Source organism: Meriones unguiculatus, chromosome 16 (genome assembly GCF_030254825.1).
Source record: "Meriones unguiculatus strain TT.TT164.6M chromosome 16, Bangor_MerUng_6.1, whole genome shotgun sequence".
NCBI classification, from domain to species: domain Eukaryota; kingdom Metazoa; phylum Chordata; class Mammalia; order Rodentia; family Muridae; genus Meriones; species Meriones unguiculatus.
The window spans coordinates 61,706,727-61,734,589 of record NC_083363.1 but is presented as its reverse complement, the minus strand read 5'-3'; the positions used below and the strand labels follow the sequence as shown (position 1 = coordinate 61,734,589).

General features: G+C 49.2%; 1 protein-coding gene across 2 annotated transcripts in view; it reads right to left on the bottom strand.

The window, feature by feature from the left end:
- The window catches only part of Il1r2 (interleukin 1 receptor type 2), a 34,507-nt gene extending 13,463 nt beyond the window's left edge, over window positions 1–21,044 (bottom strand). The window contains exons 1-3 of one of the 2 annotated variants that reach the window (XM_021658380.2): window positions 20,870–21,044; window positions 5,305–5,450; window positions 3,240–3,498 (exon numbers count right to left, since the gene is read on the bottom strand). In XM_021658380.2, coding sequence (XP_021514055.1) covers window positions 3,240–3,498; window positions 5,305–5,450; window positions 20,870–20,901 — 437 coding nt within the window. In that variant the 5' untranslated portion in view covers window positions 20,902–21,044. Of the gene's footprint in view, window positions 1–3,239; window positions 3,499–5,304; window positions 5,451–15,669; window positions 15,754–20,869 lie in introns of those variants that run through there. The other variant, XM_021658379.2, reaches the window with a different exon arrangement.
- Between the last annotated feature and the right edge of the window lie 6,819 nt (window positions 21,045–27,863).

Below are 27,863 nucleotides of genomic sequence, written 5' to 3'. Positions count from 1 at the left end.
CTTGGACAAAACACTGAGATTTTGGGACTGTTTGTTCTGGCAGCATTATCTTGACCAAACTGAGTGGTAGAAAGGTCATGTGAGTTCCTAATAGCATGAGCACAAGCATGGAAGAGCAGGGCGGTCTCGTGTCCTGGAACTGTGAATGTCAGTATGTCCCAGTAGCTGCTGCAGATTTCCACCCTGACCTCTCCAACACTGAATGAAGCCCAGGATTACAGTCGGAAGAGAAGGCAAGCACACTGGGGTTTTTACTGCCTCTCAAATCTCAGCGCTCCCTTTTTTCTCATTCTAGCACAAAAACTAGCTACAAGACCAACACGCCTCTACTCACCTCTCCCTGGCATTTGTACCTCTTGGCAGGGGCTCCACATAGAGACCATGGCTCTCGCTACACCAGAGCCTTACCATGCTGTGGCTAGCCACCTAACCCTGCCCCCAACAAACACTCAACAGGGAAGAAAACTGAACCATGAATGTCAGGATAAGAAGGGGAAGGGCTAAAATCCCCACTATGTCTTTCAGGTTCCAAGGTGGAGGTTTTTCTGCTGCCATTGGTGGTGGTGGTGGTTGGTTGGTTGGTTGGTTGTTTTTGTTTTTGCAGTGATTGCTGCTGACTTGTCCTGGCGCTTCTTGAAGGGTGAAGTTGTTGTTGTTGTTGTTATTGTTTGTTTGTTTTTCTATTACACTTCTAAGTTTTCCTGGTAATGTTCCTCAGAGAAGGTCAGTTGGAAAACCTTGGAGGGATGCAGCCTTATGCCTTCTGCAAAGTCAGATGTTCCTATTTCACGGACTTAGACATGAGAGACGACTTGCCTGCTCCCTCTCCATGTTGTTGACTGTGTGAAGCTTCCCCTAAACCACTTACAGGGAAGTGAGGCACATGGACCAGAGCACCAAGCTGGATTTGAGCTGAAAGAATTCTTGCATCACAAACACATGTGATGTGCTTTCTTTTTTTCTATTTTTTAATGCCTCTTCTATTTTCAATTGTGTGTGTGTGTGTGTGTGTGTGTGTGTGTGTGTGTGTGTGTGTATGTGTGTATGAATATGTACATGTGTGTTTGGGTGCTGGCTGAGGCTGGGAAAAGGTATTAAATCCTCTGGAGCTGGAGTTAGTTGGCTGTGGGCCACCCAGTATAGGCACGGGGAGCCGACCCCAGGCTCAGCATGATCGCTCAGCCACTGGGGCATCTTTCCAGTGTGTGCACACTTTTTACAGACCTCACCTACGGTAGTGCTGATGTCTGAACTTCCGCCATTTGTGCTAACAATGTCAGTGTGTCTGGATCTCCTAGGTGTCAATGCCCTGGACAAGTTCTACATAGGACTCTAGAAGGGATCTAAAACCGGTAAGATGTGGAGCAAGCACTGGCCTAAAAGCAGAGGCAGCCATCTGGAGAGGAAAAGCTCCTCTCCAGTCATGCCAAGGGTGTGTCCTGATCCTTTCAGAACTGCACCAGGGAACCATTAGGATCACCAACACAAAGCCAACAACTTCACCCTTCAAGAAGCGCCAGGACAAGTCAGCAGCAATCACTGCAAAAAATTACCATCTTTTCAACAAACCGTGATGAGAAAGCAAGAGAGACCATGCAAAAACAGAGCTAGACCTGCCTCACGCTGTATGCAAAGAAACAGCTCAAAACGTATCAGAAACCTGAAACAGGAGTTAAATCTATATATTTATAGAAGAAAACAAAAAGGAAAGCTTCGTTACTTTGAATTCATCTGTGAGTTCCTGAGCTCAGAAAACAAAAATAGAAGAAAAGCACAGATGGACAGCTGTAGCTTTAGGAGGACAGGAGGACAGAGCTCCAGTTGGGAAGAAGAGGAAGTTCTGAAGGAAGATGGTGATGATGGAGATGCAAGCACGGAAGCACTTAACTCACTCGAGCTGCTCACTTAGAGGAAGTTAGCATGGCGGGACCTATGTCATACGCATTTTACATCATTTCTTTTCAAAAGCGCTAGGCCATGAGAGAGAGAGGACTGTCCCCGAGTCACAGTGTGCCCTCTTCCTGCCCCACAAGAACTTCCTGTGCGTGTCCCTCTTCTGTACAATAAGCATTTGGATTAGTGTGTGGTTCTAAAGTCCTGCTGGGCTTCCGTCTCTGCCTTGCTTCTCTACCATGAGGGATAACCAGTGAAGCACGAAAACAAGCCTTCGTCCTTCTGCGGCTCGTTCTGCTGGTAGACACATGGGCACACAGGAAGACGTGTGTGTGAGAAAGGCCCAAATGCCAGGCCAGCTAACATGGCTAGGGGAGGGCTCTCCAGAGAGGAGACGTTTGAGCAGAGACCAAACTCGGTCTCCCAGGAGGGAGGGAGCTGTGATAACGTGCAGATGAGGGGTTGGCCTGGTTTGCTTTCTGTCCCTGACAAACACCATGACTAAAAGCAACTAGGAGAGGAGAGGATCTATTTCCGCTTACAGCTCATGGTCCAGCATGAAGGGAAGTCAGGGACTGAACCTAGTGACAGAAACCTGAGCAGAGGCCTCTGAGAAACACCGCCTACTCACTTGTTCAGCCTACTTTCTTATAAACCCAGGAATGGCTTGCTCCATAGTGGCTGCAGTTATTTGAGTGAGAACGGCCCCACAGGCTCATCCATTTGAATACTTGGTCGTTAAGGAGTGGTACTAACTGTGGGGAGAGGAGGAGGTGTGGCCTTGTTGGAGGAAGTGGGTCACTGGAGGATGGACTTTGGGGCCTCCGAAGCCTAAGCCAGGCCCAGGGTCTCTCTCTTCCTGCTCCTTCCCAGCCCCGTGCCCGCCGGCAGGCCACCGTGCTTCCCGCCATGGGACAGCAGACCCTGTGAAGCTGTGAGTGAGCCCGACCAAGTGCCTCCTTCATAGGAGCTGACATGCTGTGGTGTCTCTTCGAGGCAGTGGAGAGCTCACTGCAACTCTGGGCTGCATCCTTCCACGCACATCATTAATCAAAAACGTTCCACTTATTTGCCTACAGGTCGGTCTGACGGGGACAGTTCCTCAGCTGCGTTACCCTCATCCAAAGTGAAGCTAGCCTGTGTCAAGTTGACAGGAAAACAAAACAGCAGCAAACACACACACATATACATATCTATATTATATATAAAACTAGCACAGGCATTTTTCAGAGACGCCAAGGAAAACATACTGTGAGTTGCCATCTGTGTACTTTTTGAAGTACAATTGAGACCCTTAGAGTCCATTCTGCCTGGAGCCACACTGCCCCAGGCCCAGAGGGACTTACCTGAATGTGCAAACATAGGTGCCAGAGTCCTGCTGCTCCGCAGGCAGAAGCCAGAGAGTGTCGTCCTTCACCCACAACCTCGGCTCGTCCCCTGGGATCAGCTGAGAAGAGCCCGATTTATGCCACGTCAGAAGGCTGTGGGAACTGCTGGAGGCATCCCAGTGAGGTGCCAGGGGGCACCTCAGAACCACTGGCTCTCCTTCCAGCCTGAATTCGGATTTGTAATCTTGGCCTCGAAACCGGCAGTTGTCTCCAGGCACTGCCGGTCAGACATAGTAGGCATTAGGCCCCAAACCCGCTCACATCACAAAAGCACATCCCCAAACTGAGGGCACCCCAACCCAAAGACACACAGCACATCTGAGGAAGAGCCTGCCTGCTCCAGACGCCCTGCACCCAGGGTCCCGAGCACAGCACCCTCTTATGGCCTTAGACCTCCGGAATGATAACCTTCCAGTTCTATCCTGTGAAGGCAGCTAAGTCAGGTTCACATTGTGATTTTAAAAAAAAAAAAAAAATGCCCATCCCTGAAAGACAAAGAGGATGGACACCAGAAGAAGAAAACAGGAAACAAGTTAGGAACCCGCCACAGAGGGCCTCTGAAAGGCTCTGCCCTGCAGACTATCAAAGCAGATGCTGAGACTTATGGCCAACTATTGGGCAGAGTGCAGGGAATCTTATGTAAGAAGTGGGAAATAGTAAGATCTGGAGAGGACAGGAACTTCACAAGGAGAGCAACAGAACCAGAAAATTTGAGCACAGGGGTCTTCCCAGAGACTCATACTCCAACCAAGTACCATGCATGGAGATAACCTAGAACCCCTACACAGATGTAGCCCATGGCAGTTTAGTGTCCAAGTGGGTTCCATAGTAATGGGAAGAGGGACTGCCTCTGACATAAGCTGATTGGCCTGCTCTTTGATCACCTCCCTGAGGGGGGAGCAGCCTTACCAGGCCAGAGAAGATGACAATGCAGACACTCCTGATGAGATTTGATAGACTAAGTTCAGAAGGAAGGAGAGGAGGACCTCCCCTATCAGCGGACTTGGGGAGGGGCATGCGTGAAGAAGGGGGAGGGAGGGTGGGATTGGGAGGGGAGGCGGGAGGGGCTTATGGGGGTATACAAAGTGAATCAAGTGTAATTAATAAAAGTTTAAAAATGGGGGCTGGAAATCCTTCCACATCTCTATCAGAAATCTTACAAACGTCTGCAGCTCCAGCGACAGGGGATCTGACACTCTCTTCTGGCCTTCCAGGGCACTTGCACACAGGCATGCGCACACACACACAAATAAAAGCAAGATTTCAAATCTTTTCTAGAAGATTTAAAACCATGGTCATATTCATGTGTTGATATCAAAAGCTGAACTATGTAAATACAGACAAAAGGGGCTGGTCGTGACAGACTATGTTTAGAATCAACGGTGTGATGGTAAAGAAACTCCGTGTTATGCTAAGTACCCACTAGTCATTTGTCTCCGAGTCCAGTCCTTGGACGATAAGTTCCTGGTAGCCCTGACTCCCCGCCTGGAAATATACAACCGTGACATCTACCTGTTATGACATAATTGCTCTTTTGGCTTCTGTAGCCTTCTTATGCAGACATTCAAGGACTGTTTGGAAGTCGCCTTGACCACCTAATGTCGGCAGAGCAGAAGAACTTTTGCCTCTTGCTCATGCAGGTACTCCTGTGCTTCTCTCCTTTAAAAATCCTCCCCTCACCTGGCTTTGAGCCACAGTCTCTGATTTAGCTCAGAGATTGCTGTCCTGCTAACAGCTTCAACAAATTTAACGAGTTACAATCCAGATTAAGTCTGTGGCCTTTCCCGGGCATCTCAAACTCCAAAACAAATGTATCTTTGAGTAAGGGTGAATTGGCCATGCTCCTCATTCTCTTCCCGGCAGGAGACGCACGCCCAGGCTGCAGCGATCCAACGGGAGTATCTGTGGTCACTTGCCAAGCCGTGAATATTTGTAGTTTGCTGTTGGGTAGCAGACCGCCCTCCCAAAAACTGTTTCCCCTGGAGAAGCTGGGTCCGGCCCTTTCCCAGTGTTTGTTTCTTACCTGTGAGAGTCTCTGACGTACTGGGAGGTCCGGAAGCCCTTTCTGTGCGCACTGATGGAGTGGTGAAAGTGGAAACCCCAGTTAGTAACACACACAAGATCAACATCGTCCGCACCAACTTCCAGAGGGCCCAGGACCCTCGCAGCCTGCAAGAAGAGAAAGAGGGGTCAAGTGGGAGCGTGACCTTCCACGGGAAGATGGTCCTGGGGTGGGACGTGCGGTAGGAGACAAAATAGGCTCTTGAACTGCACCTGAGAAGGGGAACCTTTAGTCTACACATTTTGTTTGTTTGGTTGCTTAGTTGGTTTTGATTTTTCAAGACAGGATTCCTCAGTGTAGCCTTGGCTGCCCTGGACTCTTTGCAGACCAGGCTGGCCTGGAATACACAGAGATCCTCCTGCCTCTGCCTTCCTCAGCACTGGGATTACAGGCGTTCACCACTTAGTCTGTACATTCTCCAGCCATTTGTATTTGTCTCCCTATGGCCAACATGAACCCTGCATACACACACACACACACACACACACACACACACACACACACACACCTGAAATGGAAGCAGTGGGTCCTAAGCGCCTCTCTCTCCAAAAAAGCATCTCAGCAGCTCCTGCCCCTCTGCCCAGGCCACCCTGTACCTTTTCTCCTCCTTCCCTGTGTCCACAGACCACTCTCTGAGTAAGGAATCTCCACACCCGCAGGTAAACCTGCAGCGCTTTCTGACCCGAGTCCGCCGCCCTCCACATTCTCCTCTCTGGCTCCATGGTCTTCTGCAACACTCTTTGCTGAACTCACGTAAGCGCTGTGTAGATGAGGACACGCTTCATTTTATTCTGTGTCCTACCTTGCCCCAACTCAGTTGTAAATTCGTGAACGAGCCAACAAATCACTAGCAGCCAAACAGTCCTCCGATTTTACTTGTCAGGGAGCTTTCCCTGGTCCCACGCGGGCAGATGATGGGAACAGCAACAAGAAGGCTTCTCGAGATTGACCATCGGCTCTTGGTGGTACCCGTTTGCCTGCCAGGGATGGGAGCACAGCTCACAGGAGGCCACAGAGCATCCTCGTCCAGGGGTTCTCCTGCTAGGCTCAAGGCAGGAGTAAAGCAGGCAGCTCCACACAGGGAGGCCTGGGGAGGGATTTTCTCAGGCACAAAGGAGCCCAACAGAGGCTAGGGTCCCTGGGCCACCCTGAAGGGGCGAGGAGGGAAGCCTACACAATCACAGAGCTGGCCTGGGAAACCCGGACTGCTGAGAACTGAAGTCCTCGGTGAGGGAGATGGTTTAAATAGCGCGATCCTGCAAAGCCTGTTTCTCATTAGAGATAGAAGGCCGCGTTGAGAAATCAGCAAGGCTTCTTAGATTGAACAGGCCCCGGCTGACATCATGTGTTTCTGGCTGCGATGTCTGGAGGCACAGGACTCTGTCCCTGACTCTTCAAGTGACAGGTGTGGTCCTGGTCCCTCCCCTGAGGGTACAGTTAAAAGCCTGTAGCTCACAGTGTCCTTGGAGCACAGGGCTGATCTCTAGACCTTATCAAATAGCAAGTGTCTGTGTTTGCAGCCCCATCCCCTTCCTTAGGTGGTTTTCTTAATACTTTGGCCAAAGCACGGCCAAAACCATGGAGGCTGCCCCAACCCCAAGAGGTCCCGCAGCTTCCTGTGAGTCTCAATAGGGCACACAGGACTGTGGCTCTGAGGAGATTCAAATTTTAGATAAATACTGGGCCCCAGGGACTGAGATGGGACTCCCTGCCCTTTCCCTTCCTTATGGATAAGGGCGGGTCTACAGAGCCATGCCCAAGAAATCTCACTAGCAACTCCAGGGCCACGCTTTGTTTTCTGTGTGGAATGTTTGTTTGTCTGTGAGGAATGTATGTGAGTTTAGGACTGGGACTATCAAAGAAAGCTAGCTGGTGGGGACTTTTCTGGCTCTTCCGAACCTATCTGTTCTCTCTAAGGAGAAGTAGAAACAGGCGTCACCTGGAAGGAGAATGAAGCTCCTTTGCTTTTAGGCTGACCGCTTAAACTATTTCCCCGTTGCAGTCAAGGAAGCGAGACCCTGCTCCTGTGATGGTGAATTTGGGAGGGAGGTGAGAGAGCCTCAGATCTCTTCAGTCCAGGGGGTGACTTTCCCCCTTAGGGGACCAGATCCGAGCTTGGGCTCAGTGTGGAATCCACTCAGCTTGCCCTCTCTGGGGTGACGGGAGGGAACAGTCTTGCTTCCTGTGAATTCCTTTCCCAGAACACACACTGATTCTACCCTGGGTACCATTGCTCATTGCTCCTGTTGTAAGCTGGTTGCAGATCTTCAGTGGCGTTGTGGGGTCACCCTGAGGTAGCAGTGAAATCAGGGCACCCGAGGTCCGTAGGATTCTCTAAACTCCTTTTCACGTCTTCCGCCTACTCTGTGGTTATAAACCTTAAGGCCTCTACCAGAGTTGGCAAAGGGTCATAGTCTGCCTCGGGCGGTATAAATTCCTGTAGGACCGTGCGGCAGCCTGTGCGTAGTGGTGCATATCGATGAAGCTCTTCCTCGCAGTGAGCTTGGACAGTGTTGGTGTGTCTTCAGGAGCACCTCGATAAAGGTCCGAGGAGGCCTAAGTTCATCAGGCGTCGCTCTGTAGCCTGGCACTCCTTCCAAATCGCAGATGGTATGATGCTCTGTCCTCTCCACAGCTCCAAGACGGGCTTCTCTGGGTCTCAGTGGAGACCTGCATGGGAAACTCTGCCCTCTCTCGGTTGCTGCACAGTGGTTGTGTGGCCATGTGCTGTTTTCTGGCCCACAGTGCTGTGAGAACACACCTCCAGGATAAGACAAACGCCAAAGCTGAGGAACTCACCCCTGAGCCTGTCGCTGTCCTCTGTGAGATTGGGCCTCACCATCTGAGAGGGAACCCATGCCCTGACCATCTCTCTGTCTCAATATGTCATTTCCCAAAATCAAAATTGATTCCCTTGTCAGCTGGTTTCCTGGCCTCAGTCTCATTACAGACGGGATAAACGGGGTCAGTAGTGCGCAAGGAAGAAAAACCTCAAAACCTGGGACCCGGATTGGAAACGCTTTGGGGAAAATTCAGCTCATTGATCTCACTTTGTCCCGTGGTGGCTTATTGCATTCAGAAGCAGGGCTGAGCATCCCTACCGAGATGGCACTGGTGCAGCCCTGGGAACAGTTCGCAGAGGCCATAGCCCTTCACCCTCGCCCTTTCGTGTTCAGACATGGTCTGACCAGGGTTTGGCACGCACAACTGACTCCTTAGCACAGGTGAAGCTAGGGGACTGTGAGGCCCCAGATTCTGATCCACCCGTGTCTTCACAGTAAGACCCCACTTGGATTCAAGCTTCTCAGCATTGCTGTGTACCAGCATCACCTGGGAGCTTTCAAAAAGTGCCCAAGGCCCTGTGAAACTGCAGCTGAAAGGAGATCCCCAGCATCACCTGGGAGCTTTCAAAAAGTGCCCAAGGCCCTGTGAAACTGCAGCTGAAACGAGGTTTCCAGCATCACCTGGGAGCTTTCAAAAAGTGCCCAAGGCCCTGTGAAACTGCAGCTGAAAGGAGGTCCCCACATCAGAAAGCATTATTTCCCCCAGGTGATGCCAGCCAGTCAGCGTGTGAGTAGACCAGCGCACCATTTAAAGACACACTTAAAGCCGTGGAGTGGAATTTCCATCTAGACAGCTCTTTTCCTCAATTCCAACAGAAGGTGGAGGGGAGAACTGAGAAAATACACATCTCGCTGAATCCCCGAATACAGCTTTCTGCACGGAGGTGGAGGAGCCCAAAGAGGGGCCAAGACCATGGTGAGGTCCCAGATGGAAGGAGGTCAGCTTGTCTGAGTTTGGGGGTTGTAAGCCTGGGGGGCTTAGAGACTTGTACCCATACAGTCCCATGACGGAAATTTTTTCCACTCCAGAGTTCACATAGCATTTCATAAAGGCTTACACTTAGAAATTCTCTTCCAATTTTCCCTCCCTCTCACAGAATGGTGTTATATCTGAAAGACCCATTTATTATGACGACTTAGCAGTGTCAGAAAGCATGGCTGGGAAACTTGACTTTCTGGTTCTTTCTCAGGATCTCTGCTATGCTTACGCAAACATCATTCTTGCCATGTTCCTAAGCCAGACATTACAGTAACAAGACATATAGTATTTCCTTTGTGTTTGATATCACATGTGACCCAGACATGATTCTAGGTATGCAGGAGGCTTACACAGCTCATGAATTGTAAGGGGCTTGTGAGCACCCTAAGATTGCAGTATCTAGAAGATCTTAAGCCAATAACCCACAGACACCAAGGGACAAATGAACAAATTCCCTGGAGTTGTATGTGAAATGGACTCTGATTTTCACAATTCTGACATGCATTGACAGACTCTAACTTCCTCATCTAAAGTATTCTGGGGGTAGAGGGCATTAATACCTTGAAAAAAAATGAGTAGCCAAAAAGTGATTATCATATACACGTTCATGAAGCACCTCCGCCGACCCAGATCGGTCCATCAATTGTTCTTCTAAATCTCCCATGGCCCTTCTCACACCCACCGTATCACATCACTTTTGGTTGTACCAGCCAACCACTGCCACAGCGAGGCAGCTCAGGGGATGTCCCCAGTGCTGATGGCATAAAGTGCTGGTTTGCTCTCACTTACAAGTCTCTGTGTCCTATAGAGGCTGCCTAGCCAAGAGCAGGCAGGGTTGAGGATGGCTCCAAGGTGGAGCACGCGTCTGCTCATGTTTTTCTCAGTGTCCTTAGAACAGTAAACACAGTGCAGACAGAGGCAAACGATGCTTGGAACGAGTATGGGCTAATGTAATAGCCAGAGTGATTGTGACAGATGACGAAGACACGTTCTTTCATTTACCCCTAGGAGGTGAATATCATACCAGTTTACACAAGATATATAAGAATGAAGCAAAGGGATTGAAGGGCTTGGCCATGCTAGCACAGCTACTGAGAACAGAACCCCAGGAAGGCTGACTCCAGAGCCCCTGACCTTCAGAACTGCTGTCTACAGCAGATGCTCCTCCCCTCCCCCAATCCCTGTCTACTCTGTTTCCCCAACAATATCCCTCTGCTGCTCTACTGGGCCCACCACCAACTCTCATGCAGACCACACTTCCCATCATCCTCTGTAATCAGGAGGATGAGAAAATTTGGGTCGAGGAATGTATCTAACGTGTAATCTTCCTAGGGAGGTCCCCTACGGTAGTATTTACCAATCTCATAGCCCACTATGAGGTGTACACCCAAAGGAACGAAGTCAGCGTGTCAAAGAGACACTTCTGTTTATTCCAAGTGAGCAAGATTTGGAGTCAATTAATATCCAAATGTGGATGGATGAAGGATATGTGATGTGTGTATACATGACAGGCACTGTTTGGTTTTTTATAGTGATAGATTCTTCCACTTGCATCAACGTAAAGCGATATCAAGCCCAGCACAAGAGGCCAGACACAGACAACTGCTGTGAAACTCCCCTGTATGTGGCACCTGGAAATGTGGATCACACAGAAGTCTTATGCAGAAGAGTGACCTGCAGAGATAGAGGGAGGAGCAGGGAAGCTGTGAAATACCGGTCAACCGGAACAAAGTTAGAAGCAGACAGGAAGAACAGGAACTACTCTTCTCAGTGTGCAATAAGATGACTAGAGTCAACAAAGATTTCCTGTGTTCCCAATGAGATCTATGCCACATGATTGCTACGCTGATCACATACAATCGTTTATTATAAAATATATAAGTGCCACATCGTCACACTGTTGCCCATAAGCGTGCACCGTTATGTTAGAAAAAAAGAGCATGACCAACAAAGTCTCTGCTAAGCGTTCTTCTGTTTGTCCTCGGTCTTCGTGCTCCCTGGTGGCTAGATAGTAGCCACCATCTTGGACTACAAGTGGGAAGTGCTGGAACAATGAGAAGAAGGTTGAGTCCTAGGCCACCTTCTTTAAGTGCTCAAGCTTTCTATAATATGCAGCCAAACTCGATATGTGGCCTGCCTGGAGTTTATTAACTAAATTTAAAAAAAAAATAGCAAGGGAAGGAGCCCTAAAAGGCATCATCAAGGGCACTGTTCACACAGCCCTCCTCCTGACACCAGCTTGTTCAAATCAGAAGTTTTCTGATGGTTGACTGAAAAATCTTTCCACCTGGCAGTTGCCTTGCAGCCTCTGCTGGGATAAAGCACTACCCACCAAGGTTCATCCTGTTTCTGAGTGAGGTTTTCCTTGCGTTTATACGGTGGTCTATACAATTACTCTGACACCAAACACCAGGTTGTATTCATGCAGGCGAGATCCCTAGCTGATGGTTTCACAGAAACATGACGCTGTGGAGTCAGGGAAGTGTGGATAACATGGGAAATGTCCCTGGCTCATGTGTGTAAACACTTGGTTTTCAGCTAGCAGTGCTGTTTTGGAAGGCTGTGGTACCTTCAGGAGGCAGAGCCTTCCTGGAGGAAGTAGGTCTCAGGGGAGGGAGGGTCTTGAGGTCTTCTTGCCCAGCGTCACTTCCTCCTCACCCTTTGTCTCTTGACTGCTGATGCACTATAACCAGCTTGCCTTTTATCCCTGCTGTCATGTCTCCTGTACCATGATAGACTATGTCCCCTTAGAACTGTAAGCCAAAAAGGACTGGCTTTGAATTGCTCCTTGTCAGGTATTTTGTTCTAGCAGCAAGAAAAGTGACTGACATGAGAATTCTACTCTGGTATCTTCCTTGGACAGGAAACCAAAGAGAGTTTGAAGTTGGCTGTTCTCTCCAGCTTGTCTATCTGGCCAAGCAAGAAGATAACTGTTTCCAGAAGAAAACGAAAGCCTCAGGTGATGTTCTCCTGGAGCTCAGCTAGCCCCTGTCCATGGCCCAGGCTGCCCCCAGCCGAGAGATAGTCTTGGCTTCTCTCTGGACTTCAGCAAAACAGCTGCTTCACTGTGACTCTCCCAGGAAGTGGCTTTAGGCAAGAAAACCACAGGTACACAGAAGTAACAGTTTTCAATAACCAAAACATCGCAAAAGGCTGAAGCCAAAATGTTGTAGTGTGTGAAACAGAGAGTCCTTGCGGGCCCAGAGAGGAGAAACCATTTGTGAGGCTCCCGGCCAAACACACCTCCTGCCCTACTTTCTTTAAACGCATCTTCAAATCACTGGCAACTTGATCTTTTTCATGAAGTCTGAGTTGACTTTAGTACCGGGAAGAAATTTCAAGCATGGCTCATTCCAAGCATCTGAGTTATGGTTTGATCTCTATTTCTTTTTCTAGACAAATAATCATGTTCCGTACATCCCAGTCCATGTAAGAAAACGGGGATGGGCTGCAAAGTGGGGTGGGATACGAAAATGGTGAGCATGTGTGGCGATGTGGAAAAGAGAAAATTCAGTGGACTAAAGGCTCAGAGACATAGCCCAGAGCAGACAGGCCTCGTCCTCCGGTGGTGCGCGCCCAGGCTGGGGTCAGCTATTTGTCTCCTGACCTCTGTCCATGGACAGTGTAAACAGCCTGCGAGCTTGTCGGTGATTCATGGCCTTTCAGTCCAACTTTTATGAGGGAAAAAATGGTATAGGACGCTTCAGAGTATACTTCACCTAAACTCATATGTATGTGTGTGTGTGTGTGTGTGTGTGTGTGTGTGTGTTTTCCTCTGTGTATACTGTAAAATTCCATATACAGAAAAATTACAGGTATATATAGAATTACAGTTCTATATACAACTAAAAATTACAGGTTTCATCAAACTTGTAAATACTTCAGAATACATGTAGGGATAAGTACATTGTAACAGATTAAGAAGAAATAAGTAAAAATAAATAAATAGATATATAGATGAGTAGGTAAATAAATAAATGTAAATAAGAACTGGAAGGTGAGAGGTCATTGGCCCTAGGGTATGACCTATATGGTCATTGTTTTCTTAAATGGATGTAGCATCAAACTGCCTTCCAAAGGCTTAAGATTCAGTCCATGGGTCTCTCAGCCCTCAGGCTGTATCAACAGCCTCCTCAAAAAGCTCAGAGAACTTCTGGAAAGGAGAGAAAATCACAAGAAGCCAGTGGACCTGCTTAATTCTGTCTTCTGGACATGACCGGACATCGCATCATGAACTCAGTGCCTTACACGCTGCCCTAATTAGGCTCCATGGATTATAAAAAAACAAACAAACAAACAAACAAACAAAGCTAAAGTTGGAAGAGGAATGTAGAGATCTTTTGAGCGGAATCAGAGGTGAATAAACAAGCAAAACTTCTCTTCAAAAATCAAGTAAGACATTTTTTAGGTCCTGCACTGTGTTTGAGTGTGTCAGGGCTGAGCTAGCCTGGGAGGCTGAGCTTTAGTCCGTTGTTATCCTCGCTTGGAGGCCTGGAGGTTTGGGCAGCTGGCCTACCTCTGAGTCACACGGAGCAGTCACAGAAAGAACAGAACAAGGCCAAGGCGGCAGTGTTGGATGCTAATCAAGTTGATTAGCTATTGGCCCAAGCACCCATCACTTAGTCACATCCAGTGTGGTAAACAAAATCCTAAAATCCCACACACGTCTCATACCCATCATACAAAACGCTCAGCAGCTGGGGACAGAACAAACATTCACATCAAAAATGTCTCAGGCGGGAAACCTCCCAGCTTTACAAAGTGCAGCAAAGGGAGGGTCCTTGGGGCACGTGAGGGGGAAGTTGTTAAGGGGTCGCAGCAGCTCTCCTTGGCAAAAGAGCTGGAGGCACCCAGCTTTAACCGCCAGAAGAAAGGGAGTTCTGCCTCCAGTGCATGGCCCTGTCAGATGAACACTCTCTGCTCCTTAACTGGCGCCCTTCCACACACACCCTCCAGAGAAGCCGAGGACGACAACGATGCTTCCTGGAAGAGCCCCGCCATCATCGTCACCCGTGGAAGGTCCAGCTTGTCCCATTAGGAGATGTGCATTTCCGGTCTTGAGACAAGGCCGTCATCGGAAACTTCTCTCAGCCCCGAGCCCAAATTCGCCTTTCTCTAAATGGCATCCACTGGTCAGATTTGACTACCTGGCCTTGTTCCCATTGTTCAGTCGTCCTGGACCTCAGAAAAATACAGTGGAAAAGCATATGGGGGCAGAAAGAGGGAACACACAGCTTGCAAAGGCATGGCTGAGGACCACAAAGATCACACGTGGGTGGTTCATTCTCCTCATCTATAAATGGAGGCCAACCGGCAGAAAGCACAGGAGGATGGACACGTCACGTGATGCTCACCCAGCCCAATGCTGAAAAAGAGAAACCGCTCAGCACGCGGCAGCAAAGGCGCTTGACGGACGCTGGGGGCTGAGCGGGTTAGTAACGTGGCTGTGAAGCTATCAGGCCTGAGCAAAGCGTCGCAGCACCCACCCTCCTGGCTGCGGGGTCCTGCTTTGGTTGCACCCCAGGGAATGGACCTTTCTGCTATCGCAGGCACTAACTGAGCTGGTACCATTCACCATGCTTCAAATAAAAACAGTACTGCCTAATGGAATCAGGAAGTCTAAACCCTTAAACATTTACGTTTAAATGTAAACGTACGTTTAACATATAAACGGGATTTTACGTTCACAGAGAAAGCTGCATATGGCTCTATAAAGCTGGCTGGGAATTCTAATCCTTCTGGTACCTTCTTTCCGTCTGACCCCTTCGAGATGGAGCCGTTAAACAGAGATCAGGAGATCCAAGCCATTTACTAGCTATGTGATCTTAGGCAACCACAAAGACAATTACACAACCTGGGTCGCAGTTTCTTCATCTCCAAAATACAAAGGCTGTGCTGAGGAGGCCTCACCACCAAGTAAAATCTCTAGGATTCAGAGTTATCCCAGATCTGAGCACGGGTCTCGGTCTGGCTTACAGCTTACGTTTCTAAAGACTCAAGTTGAGGGGGAGGGGTCATCAGACAGAATGTGCCAAGCCAGCTCCTCTGCCCTAATCTCTGTGGCCAGCAAAGAACAGAACCAACCCTCAGGACTGGGGCTTTCTTCTGGGTGTTAGAGTGCTGCCTCAGTTGGACCAATTCTAGGCAGTGGTAGCTAGTGACTGGGTATTCTGCTGTCACAGGGGCTGAGGACTGGCTGGTGGCACACACAACGCCTTTCAGACCAAATGTGGGCCTCCAATTCCTGTTACCTGAAAACAGGGAACAACACAGACATTCGAGCAGCCAGTTACCCAGAAAACTTGCCTGTCTGAAACAAAGCAGACAAAACAAACAAGGTCAGAGAGATTAGAATAGCTGAGGGAGCCATGGGCCTTCAACACGCTCTGTGAACTGACTCACAGTGGTGCCTGAGAAGCCTTCCTCTGAGGTTCTTTCTCTCTGTGTGCAAGCACAACTACTTCTGCAGAGTAGGTCAGACCCTTGGGATGCCCAGGACCCTACCTTCCATCCCTCATGGTCTCCGGCCGTGCTGCCAGCGGCCTGCCATCCCGAGGTGGAGTCCAGCGGCCTGCCATCCCGAGGTGGAGTCCAGCTCGCCTCCCTTGAATGTGGACGGGCTGGTAGCTCACGTGTGGCCGAAGGAATGCAGTGGGACTGAGCTCGTGGTGCGTGGATTCTGCAGCTACGTCAGAGAGAGCTGGGCAGTCTCCAGCCACTATCCAAGCAGCCTGACCGTCACCAGTGCCGGGAGCAGGGGCACGTGTGAGGGGTCTTCACCGAGCTGCCAGCAACCCCTCAAATCCCCTCCGAGGTTCTGCCCATGTGAGGGAAGCCATCTTAGACCCCACAGACAAGCCCATTCATTAACCAATGATGACTGTCAGAACTCAGTTGAAACACACAGCAGAGAAGGAAACGCATGCTGCAAACAACAGCAGGGCACAGGGGGAAAACAGACTAAGGCTTTTGCAAGAACACAAAAGCAGACACAAGTGTTGTTTTCCGTGTCATTGTGTCCCAGCAAGGACACTGGGACATGAGCACACAAAGCTAAGCTTTCCAGGGACAGCCTTGGGTCATGAAGAACAGTTCAGCTCTGGCCAAGCTTGTCTAAGGTGGAGCAGGGCAGGCTTTTAGTGAAGGCAAGATGGCAGTTGCTTTCCAGAATGTGTGTCTTTCTGTTCCTGATTGCTCTGTAAGATGGCCCCAGGAGTGGAGACACAGCACACTGCTCAGAAAGGAGGGAGAGGTGTAGGCAAGACGTGGAGGAAATGTCTTCCTCATAGGAAGACAGGCAGAAGAGAATCGTCCTTTGGGGTCCGAGGAAAATGGAGAGAGAGGTGCCAGATGAAAGAGGTACATAGACCTAATCTGCTTTCCAAAGCTAAAAGCCAAGCAGAAAAGAATTTTGATTTTTTTCTTTTTTAAGAAGTTGAGAGCAGAACTTTTGTCCATTACAAATGGGTCTGTACAGGAACCCCATGTTGGGCAGCCGAGGCGCTCTTAGTAGGCTGGGGATGGCGGAAGGGAAGGCAATAATGATGCGATGCATCAGCAAAAGGGGCGCTAGGCTTTAGAGGACTGCTGGTCTCACTGCCACGTCAGCAGAGAGTGTGTAGATCTTCCCCTGTGCTTCCTGGGAAGGACGGAGGCTAACCGAGGGCTGGGCCGAGGCTGCCACGGTGAAAGGGGTTAACCCAGCTGAGGCCAAAGCTGGGAAGGAATGGAGCAGCCAGAGAAGGAAGCAGGACATGCCGGCTTTGCCAAGGTCCCAAGCTCCGCTCTCTGGTGCTCCAGCTTTCTTGATGTTCCCAGTACTCCCACAGTCCAGCAACAGATGGGGCCGTGTCCAGTTAGGTTGCTCACTAACTGTTTGGCTATCACCTGGACGTTCTGAACCAGAGGGGGGAAAGTTTGTCCAAATGCAGAGGACGGGTGCACCCAGTGAGCAGCACAGGGGACAAACTGGCCAGCATTGGCTGTCGCATACCTTAGGCATGAGGTTGTGTTTTTCCCCAGCCCTGCATCCAAGTAGCAGTGACTTTGTGACCAGGAAGCTATGCACACAGCTCTGAGGAAGCCCTGAGTAACCCAGGCCAGCACACACACAACACTGCCTGCCATGCTTTGGGAATGCATCCTAGACCAGGCTACGAGGAACAGAGGAGAGGCCACAGTGAGCACCCACCCAAGGGAATCTGGTGAGCCCAAGAGGAATGGGTGTGAGTATCTGAGCCAGGCACAGTGCTCAGCAGCAGGCTGGAGTTCCCTGCCCTGTGGAAGGAGGACTCAGGAACCAAGTGAGAGCCTCCTTACAGCCGTGAATAAAGGCACATGGGGCGATCATTTACAGTGATATAAAGTTTTTCTTTATATGGCTCTTAAGACGCCAGACAGGACTTTTCTTTTCATGCTTTGAAAGATTACGTCCTACTCTCCAGAAACTGTGCCCACCTGGAATGGCCTCTGGTGTCAGAGTCACCAAGACCAAGGCAAAGACCAAGCTAAAATGTCCTTTCGTCTGAGGGTCACCAGCTGTCCTGATGACTATCCGTGAGGAAAATAAAGGTCAGCCATGAACACACAATCTCCCCACACACTTGGATTCCAAGAGCTTTTTCTCTATACTGTGTTGAAAATCCCTTGCCGGGAGAAAAGGCAGTCACCCCAAACTCTCTGTATTCCCCAGGGCCCCCAAACTCTTGGTTCTGCCCAAAGAGCTACGTTCCTTCCTACACTGCACCCTGTGGCTTCTCTCCGCCTGCCCTGTAGTGAGAGCACCCCTGGAAAGCCCGCAACCTCAAATCCTGTGCCCAGGGTTTCCCCCGCAGCCGCTCCAGCCGGCGTCACTGAGCGCTTGGACATGTTGACACAGCGAACCTGGGTCATCAGCGGCGGACACTGCCTTACTGTGGGATACACAGGTACTTTCTTCTCTCTGCGTCCTTGAACTTCAGCCTAGCACGCCACTGGTGGAGACACTTGGCTTTCCAGCCTGCCCCAGTTTATGGTTGGTGTTTTCTGTTCCAGTCCTCTACTCTCTGGCCAGAGTAAATAATGAGTTCTTGTGAATGCTGCCAGCAGAACGCAGCTGGTCCCCCCGACATGTGAGGTCTAAGGGCCAGCTGCTGACCCAAACATCGGTTCCTGCTCTGCTGCTCTGTCTGCTTCAGTAGGCATGAGTGCAGACACAAGGACTTACATGACTAGGAAGTTCCCAAATGATGCTGAAGCCACTAGCCCAGGGACTACACTCTGAAAACCACTTCCTTAGGACACAGAGGAAGTTTCAGGTCCTATATGTCCTGTAGCTAGCCTGTGGTCTATTACACAGAGAGAGAGACAGACAGACAGAAACAGAGACAGAGAGACAGACAGAGAGAAAGACACAGGGAGAGACATAAAGAAACAGAGACAGAGAGAGGGAGAGACAGAGAGAGAATGAACGTCAAAACAATATTAGGTGAGCAGCTGTTCTCTGTAAATCCTGTTTTGAAAATAGCCTGGGAGGCCAAGAGAGGCTGTGAGGTACAGTCCAGGTGATCACAGGAGCAATAAGGGCTGGTGCCATGTTAAGGGACAGGGAGTTATAGGCACCGCCGCATCGGGCCTTGGATTAGTGCATCCATGAGTCAAAGAGGGAGGTTTGCCTGCTATTGCCCTGAAACCGGTAACAGTACAGCCGCAGCCGCTGCAGGCCCAGCATCTGGGCTCTGTTTAGATGGTTTCTCTGTGCTCAGTCCTTCCTGGTTCAAGCTAAGAGTCCTTTGGCCTCTGTTCCTTTTCTGAGCCTTCTTCCAAGGTTACGTGACAGTTATGATTAGACCGCTGAAGTCCCTGCTTTTTATCAGCTGAAGGCCAGGTCCCCAAAGCCAAATCTCATGCCTTCTGCCCCTCTTAAGGCCAACAAACCATCTGATGCTGCTTCGGATCTCTGACCCACTTATAAAGAAGGAGGCTGTGACGTGAGATCCCAACCTGCTCTTTCTTCTGTTCAGCTGACTGCGCCCACAAAGTCCCTCCACCTGGCTATATAAGGCAGTACAAGCCCTGTCTGCGAGAACCCATCTGCCCCTACATCCCTGCCTCGCTCAGTAGAGGGGATTAGATAAGGCGTGAGTCAGCCATCTCCTTCTGCCTGTTACACACGTGTGAAACATCCAGTGACTACGACCTCTCCGACACCCGAGACCCACCCAATGCTTTACATTACTTTTTCCTCGCTCTCAAGAAAGGTCTCTTCCAGATTCTTTAGGGCGGGTTACTCACAGCACAATCAACACTTGTGAGGAATCCAGGTGCCCTGCATCAGCCTCCAGGAAAAAGAATATCACCCACGTGTTTACCGGACTCCCAAGATACAAGAAACAGTGACCTCAGAGTTCCTAGTCCCTAGATAACGCCCTCCCTCCTGAGCTCACTAATGAGCTTGACCCGCCTCTCATTCCCAAGAAAACAGTCCAGTGTGGGTGATGCCAGCCCACCCACACCTCCTGGACCTGAAAATCTGTGTGGGCAGATCTGATACAGGCAAAGTCTGAGGACCTGGTAAACACTGGGCTGCCGCGGCGGAGCGCCTTCTCGTGGACTGCTCCAGGAAAAGGCCGCGGCAGCAGAACCTCAGCCCTGCTGGAGGCTGGCTCTGCTCTCCTGCGGCCTGGGAGGAGGGGAATGATCACGTGATCGCTGCATTCTAAGTGCCACCCAGTTGGAGTTGGAGATGAGCTGGGAGTGAGGCTGCTGGAGCGAGCCCAGGTCAAGCTGCAGCACGTGGGATGGAGGGCTCACCCCCACAGAACCCCCAAAACCCCCAGACCTGGGAAAACCAAAGAAGCTGGGAGAAGGAAAAGCATGCACTGAGGCCCCGGAAGGCACTCCTCCTCTGGGAAGGCACTCCTCCTCTGGGAAGGCACTCCTGCTCTGGGAAGGCATTCCTCCTCTGGGAAGGCATTCTCTACACTTACGCCTGTAGGAACAAGACATTGCTCCCAGACTGCAAGCCTCCTGGACAGGCAGAGCTGAAGAGCTCCGGAGGTAAGAAGGAGTGCAGAGGGGATCCAGCAAGAAGAGCCCAGGCAGGACTGGCCAGGACAGGTCAGCCCTCTGCCTCTACCTACTCAGCAGGAAACCCGAAAAGAAGTTCTGGCCAAGAGTACCCTGTGTGAGGAGGCTGAAGTCAGAGACTGATACACTGGGGCTCAGAAGAAAAAAGGCTCCAAAAGGGAGGAGGAACTTTAAATAGCAAGGGAAAAGCAGCAGACCGTTTATCTAATACCTGTGTGTGCCAGGCCTGTGCCAGAGTGCTACTCAGTCAGCCTGGGAGCTCTGTGTTCTGAGAGGCTTCGGGCATGCTAAATCACCACACATTACATCACGGGAGCATCCCAGGAGCCTTCCGAAGACGTGCTCTGCCCCCAGTCCACATGCTCAGCCTCCCAGGCCATCCCCTCCCTCCAGGTGGAACTGCAGACTTCCCTCAGAACGACTCCGACCCATTGCCCCTTTTCAAAACAGAGAAACCCAAGTGGGAGAGGGCCAAGGAGTGCTTAGAGTGACCCGCACACAGGTGTGGACAGTCACTGAGGAGAAGGCTCACCCACAGGAGGTCAGGAGGAGCATGGCAAGTAGCCTGGGGTCCCATGAAAGATAGAGCTGCCCTTCTGACGCCCTGGTGTCCTTCCCGGCCTCCCCAGCGTCTCACCTGGAGCTCTGCATTCTTGCACCGTGCTGCATCCTGCCTGGGGAAGGCTGCAGGCCACTTTCACCTTCTATGTTGTCTCAGCAGCCCCCACAGGGATTTATAGGCTGCTGCCTGCTGGGATTTCCTAACTGCTGTGTCACACACTCTAACTGGGTGGCGGTGGACACACCTTTTCCCTCTTCACAGGGAGCACCCGGCTCGTGGGGCTGTGTGCGTACACGCTTGCCAGATGGGGAAGTGGCCTAGGAAACTCTGAGTTTCGTGTGTGTGTGTGTGTGTGTGTGTGTGTGTGTGTGTGTGAGACTTGCTAAACTGACATGCTTCCAGCTGAAAATACATTTTAAAGTGATGCCGGTTGTATATCAAAAAGTTGTAGGCAGGTTCACAGGTGGGATTCCACCCCAGTGGCTGGGTGCTGATTGAAACCCAACCATGGCCCCATTAAAGAGAAAAGGAGGTTTTTAATGAAGGAGAGGGCAGTCCCCACTCATACCCGAAAGGACTCCTCTTGGCTCTAAGGAGGGTTATGGGCTTGTTTTAGGGGCTTTGATTTAGCTTTTTGTTTTTTAGTTTTGTGTTTGTTTGTTTTGTTTTTAACCTTCCATGAATTGTTTCCAAGACAGGCAATATAAAGGGTTGATGTTCTAATTCTTTCTTTCCAGTGTATGGAATTGCTCTGACAGTAGCTTCTGTTCTTATAGAAATGTCTCATTGACTCCCCCAAAGGTCCCAAAGATGCTGCCACTTTCTCCTTCTTAGGTCACCTTTACACATACAGTGAGAGCGGCAGATCTCTCAGAACTCACAAGATCTCAGAGGCACTGTGGTGTATCACTGGGTGCTTGGGAGGGAGCAGCGTGGGACACAGTGAGGCCATGGCTCTGGCACAAGTGCCAGGTTGTGACCCCTGCTAGCCTTCCAGGTCCATGCAGTCCCAGTACACCCTGCTGCATAGATGCTGGGCACTGCCACACAGCACAGGCACACACAGAGACCCGCTACTGGGAGATGGAAAATGATGCTTTTCAAACTGCACTTTAAAACTCAACACTGCAAAGAATAATCACAAACAATGATATCAACCGTGGAAGAAACCAACAACCCAGATTATGAACTCTGATGGTATTTTCTACCTTGTTTATATCAGCTCTTCATATTCCTACAGGTGAAAGGGGAGGCAAAAAACATTTTAAAAAATATTAAGACTTTCATAACCTCACAAAAGCCTCAGGGTCAGCGCTGGAGACATGGCCCAGCAGTTAGGGGTGCATTTGGATCTTGTAGAGGTCCCAAGTTCAGTTCCCAGGACCCACGTCAAAGCGGCCGACAACTGCTGGGACCCCAGCCCCCGGGATCTCGCCTCTGAGAACACTGCATCCACGTGCACTTAACTCCACGTAGATACATGCCTACACGGAAGTTTAACAAATGAAACAAGTCTCAAGTCAAGTTAAAACAGGCAGCCTTTTGATAACAAAGAAGGCTCATCTTAGAATTCAAATCTCAGAATGAGTAAATAGTATCCAACAAAACAAAATGTGAGAATGAGACGGAAACTTGGACCTCATCAGACTGATGCTCAGGTTGAAACAGATCAAACTGGAGTCCAGAGGTTTGGGGGGCCACGTTTGAGTTAACTATGCTAATTTAATCATGTACGTCTCTTCATCCTGGGTGTCTTAGCTACACTCTCTATTGTTGTGATAAAACTCCGTAACCAAAAGCAACTTGGGGAGGAAATGGTTTAGTTCGTCTTCTAACTCTTAGGTCACCATCCATCACTGAGGGAAGTCAGGACAGGAACCTAGAAGCAGGAACTGAAACAGAGGCCTTAACGCTGCGTCCCCATGGCTCACTCTGCCTGTCTCCTGATACTTTCTAGTGCCACTACCCAGGGATGGCACAACCCACAAGTGTCTGGGCCCTCCCACACCAATCATTAGTCAAGAAAATACCTCACAGCCTTGCCTCCAGGCCAATCTTACAGAAGCATTTTATCAATTAAGAGTCCCTCTTCCTTGATGTGTCTAGGTCTGTGTGAAGTTGACAAAACTCAACAATCACACTGGGTAATGGTCTTATGAGGCTATTCCTACCCCAAAATGAGGTTGTAGAACAAAGGGTAAGTGTTAAATTATATCCACGTTTATTCTTTTCCCAGTACTCCTGAAGGTAGACTATTTGCTTTTGATTTTTAATTCTGACATGGTAAGGTTGAAGAGTAAGCTATAAATATCAAGTCAAATTAGTATCAAAGGCAGAAATTCACCCCAACAGAAAGGCCTCACCATGCCAGCATACAGGCCAGCCCTTTACTCTGACGTAGTGTCTATCTTTGCTGCAGAGGTGTGTTTCTTCAATGCAGCAGAGTCTCAGATCCTGTTTCTGCAACCATTCTGTTAGTCTGTGTCTTTTGTTGGAGAGTTGTGTCCACCAAATTGAGTAACCCCGAATACCCTGGCATATCGTCCTCACTATTCATTTGTTCTTATCAGAACCAAGTTCTGTAGTTTTGATGTTGCTAGATAATAGTGACAATGAATGTTATTTCCTTTTATTGTGGAGTTGGTGGTGACTGTATGTTTGTGTATCCCTCACGTGCATCACTCTAGCAGATCTGCCTAAGTTAGGATCCCAGTCACTCAATAACAAAGGCAACACACAGCTTAAAGTGGCTTAGAGGAGAAGCAAGATCATGCAGATGCCTTGGTCTGCGCTCAAGAGGAACTTCAAACCTTGTGATCTATAAAGAGGAATTTACTCAATCTCACTTTCTGTCAATGGAAAAACTTTGATCACTGTGCTGGTTGGTTATTGTTGACTTGACACAGACCAAGACATATATCAAAAGAAGGGATTTTTTTTTTTAATTGAAAGAAATGTCTCCATCAGATTTTCCTATTGTCCCCTTTCTGCCTCATGGACGACAGGCCTGCACGCAGCATCTGTTTCTCATTTGATAGACTTGTCTAAGTCTGTGGAGAATTTTCTTGATTACTGATTGAGATGCGAGGGCCCATCACACCCCAGAGGGTGGTCCTGGGTATAATAAGAATACAGACAGAGCAATCCTAAAAGACCAAACTGGAAAGCAGCACCCCTCCATAATATCTGCTCCAGTTCCTGCCCTCAGATTCCTGCCCCTGAGTTCCATTCATGGAGAACTGAAAACTGTAATTTGAAATAAACTCTTTCCTCCCCAAGTTGCCTTTGACCACGGTGTTTATCATAGCTTAGAAAGTTAACTAAGGCAATCATAGAGCCTAATAATCCTTACATGTACTAATGCCCAAGGCCTGCTTTGTGAATGCCAGTAATCCCAGTGACTTGGGAGACAGAGGCAGGTGGATCTCTGTGAGTTCAAGGCCAGGCTGAAAAGAAGAAGAAGAAGAGGAAGAAGAAGAAGAAGAAGAAGAAGAAGAAGAAGAAGAAGAAGAAGAAGAAAAAGAAAAAGAATAGGAAGAAGAAGAAGAAGAAGAAGAAGAAGAAGAAGAAGAAGAAGAAGAAGAAGAAGAAGAAGAAGAAGAAGAAGAAGAAGAAGCTAAGAAACAATGGCTGCTTCTCCTGTATCCCTCCATCTTCCATTCATGGTCCTACCAACGATAGAATATTCAGTTCAGCTTCCCCACCGGCTGATGGGAAATGAACACAGGCATCTCAAGATCCCCTGAGGTTCCAGATGCATGGTACCCAAGATACTGTCCAAAGTCTGAAGCAGAGACCCCTCCTTGTTAGACCCAGAGAAGTTTTCCCTACTTGACTCGGGTTTAGAAATCAGTAGCCACCCCTGGAAGCCTGTGACAAGGTCCTTTCTGTGATGCGCAGGCCAGAGGGTAGAGGAAGGTGATCTGGAAGATAGCCTGTGTGGGCCACTAATGGCATGAATTTGTCCCCAGTTTGAGGGGACAATGTTAACCCCAAATACCCTGGCATATTGTCCTCACCATTCATTTGTTCTTATCAGATCCAAGTTCTGTAGTTTTGATGGAAGAAAATCTGGCCATCAAACACCTAGGCTAAAAGTCAGTGATGTATTGTACAGTAAAGAACCCTAAGCCCTACTCTGGTCAGCTGGGCAACAGAACAACGCTATGTCGTTTTCATAGAGACATGAGAAAAGCTATTCCTGCTCATAAGCTCTTCACAAATTGAGGACAGGAGAAGAAAACATGGGCTTCAGGCTCCTGTTTTGGGGAAAAATCAGATGAAGGTGGGGGCAGGGGCCATGAGATCCATGTTGATTCCCTGTTACTACGTCGCCATGAAGGTCAGAGGTCTGCATGGGTACCAGCGGGCCAACATGAACTGTGGCCAATACCAGGTCTCGGCACCACAGGGCAGCATCCATGCCTGCTCCTTGTCCAGCCTCTGTGGTGTTTTTCTGCCTCGTGGACGATAGGCCCGCCCACAGCATCTCTTTCTCCTCTGACCATCTGACCATTCTTCCCTTAAACACCAAATCCGAGCTTGTCTCCTCACCTGGAAATCCTTTATCTACTTTAGTGAAGCCCCTTTCTCCACATTAGCTAGCACGTTCCCAGCTTCCAAAGACTCAGAGGCAGGCATCTTTTGGCTACCATGGGTTCAATGCCTCCTTCCGGTGTTCACAATCTGTGCTTTATGCTTCTGAACAGAAGCATGAGAAGGTGGTTCCCACAGGTTTGTCCATACACGCTTGGAGTCCCCGCACTCAGAGGCTGAGTCCCAGAGTTTAAGGCCAGTCCACCCAGGGTAAGATGGTTTCTCTTAACAACAACAATAACATGGCAATCCCACAATTCTTTTCATACCCCCAGTTAAGGCTAAGCAGAAACTGGAAACAAAATACAAGTGGAGCCTTGGTGATTCCCAAGGCATCTAACTCTGCTGTTCAACTCCAAAAAAATCCAGTGCTCACTGTGGAAGGATTTGTTGTTTGTTTGTTTGTTTGTTGTTTTTTGGGACAAGGTTTCTCTGTGTAGCCTTGGCTGTCCTGGAGTCATTCTGTAGAGCAAACTTAGAGATCTGCCTGCCTCTATCTCCCCAGTGCACCACTGCGCCTGGCTTGCGGAAGGATTTCTTTTTATTTTCTTGCTCCTGTCTTTTTTATTCCCACCTTAGCTTTCTAGGCAGGCTGGAATTGAATGGGAGTTCCAGAGAGGTCAGCCTTGACACTGACCCCTCCTGATCACTCTCACACCATCCTGCCTTCCCACGGGGCCCAGGGAAGCTAGACCCTGGTCTCATTTCAATGCCAAGTGACCTTCCCAAGAGCACCCAGGCCCCACCCAGCACCCAAGATCTGAGTGTTCTTCCATCAATTTTACTACAACGCTGGGGCTCCAAAGACACTAAGTCACCCCTAGCCTTATCTGAGCCCACTCTCTCCTCCACGTGAGTCAGAAGTAACTACCACAGGGAGAATCTACAATGAGTGGATTCATTTGGGAGTGGACGTCAGGGTGGGAAGGCTCCGCGGTGAATAACGTGGGAACGTAAGGGAGCGGGGTCAAGGGGCAGTTTTAAGGGGGTGGGGGAGGCTTGCATAAGGCGTTTTGAAATAACAATGCCGGCCACAGGATCAATAACATGCATGCCTTCGGTCAGATTAAACAGGAAGTTGTTGGGCCAAAACTTTTTTGTGTAAAGTTGTGGTCGCCTTTGGACCAAGCGTTATTTCCAGAGGAGTGTTCTGTGCCGGTTCCGGGTGACTGCGTGTCTGAGACCCCTTCCTTCTCACACTTTAGTACCATCTGTGTTGTTAGCATTTGACAGAAGTGACGCTTGCACGTGGCGTGCGGATGGCTGCTCCTCAGCCTGTCGGTACACTGAGCCTATCCAGGGAGTGAACTCCAGAAACTGACCACTGAAGGCCACTCGCTGTGGTGGGCACCCTGCCCTCTGCTCTGGAGGGGAGAGAGAGGGTTCCATGCCCTGAGAGTCAGAGAGCAGCTGTTTCTCGTGGTGGAGACCCTAACGTATCTCATTGGCTCCGCTAACCTTCTAATAGAGGTAGAAATTACTGAAGAACTGAGTTGATATGACACACAATGAAGTTGGCATACACACACACACACACACGCACACACGCACACACACACACACACACACACACACACGCACACGCACACACACACGCCCCAAAACCCTTAGATGAACTCTCTGCTTTAGGATCCCCTACTTTAGTGTTGCAGGATATTTGATCACACCCCGAGACTGTGAACTGGAAAAACCTGTTTCCAGTTGTGGTGTGGCTCAACCTTAGCACACACCAGCTTTGACATCACATGGGTAAAACGAGGCAGGGCATAGAGGGGGGCATAGGGCAACTAGAGGCCAGTACTGCTTATATCTGGAGACTGATGAAGCTTGATTCTCCAGGATGGAAGTGATTGTTTCCAGAGAAAAGGAAAGGAGGAAAGAATGATCATGCACATACACACACACACACACACACACACATGCGCACACACAATGAAGCAAGACAAGCTCCAATAATTTCCAACAAGCTTCAACAACTCCACACATATGCATGCATACATAATACAGACAGACAAACACGTGCATATTCACACATTGGGTAGATGGAGCAAAGCTTCAAAGGCTCCAACCATTTTACACACATACATATGTATACACATATACACACCTATGTATTGGATGGATGGAGAAAACTCCAACAACTTTATTTTTTTTCTCCCACAGCTTATATATCCCATTAAAACCTTTCAAGCAGTACAAAAATCACAGCGTGGTTACATTCTGTTTTTCTTCAAGTGAATGATTCCAATGAGTGTAGGTAGATAGACATGTTCCCCGTGCCTTCACATGGCCAAATGTTTTACATCTTTGCAGCTAAGCAACTTGTTATAGATTTAAAAAGTGTAAGCAAGGAAGGTCATTTTCTCAGCGAGTTTCTCTTTATGGGCAGGCTGCAATTTGCAGTTACAGAGAAAGAATCAATTATCTTAAAAAACAATCTTATAAAAATCTTAAAAGAATCACAAATATAAAC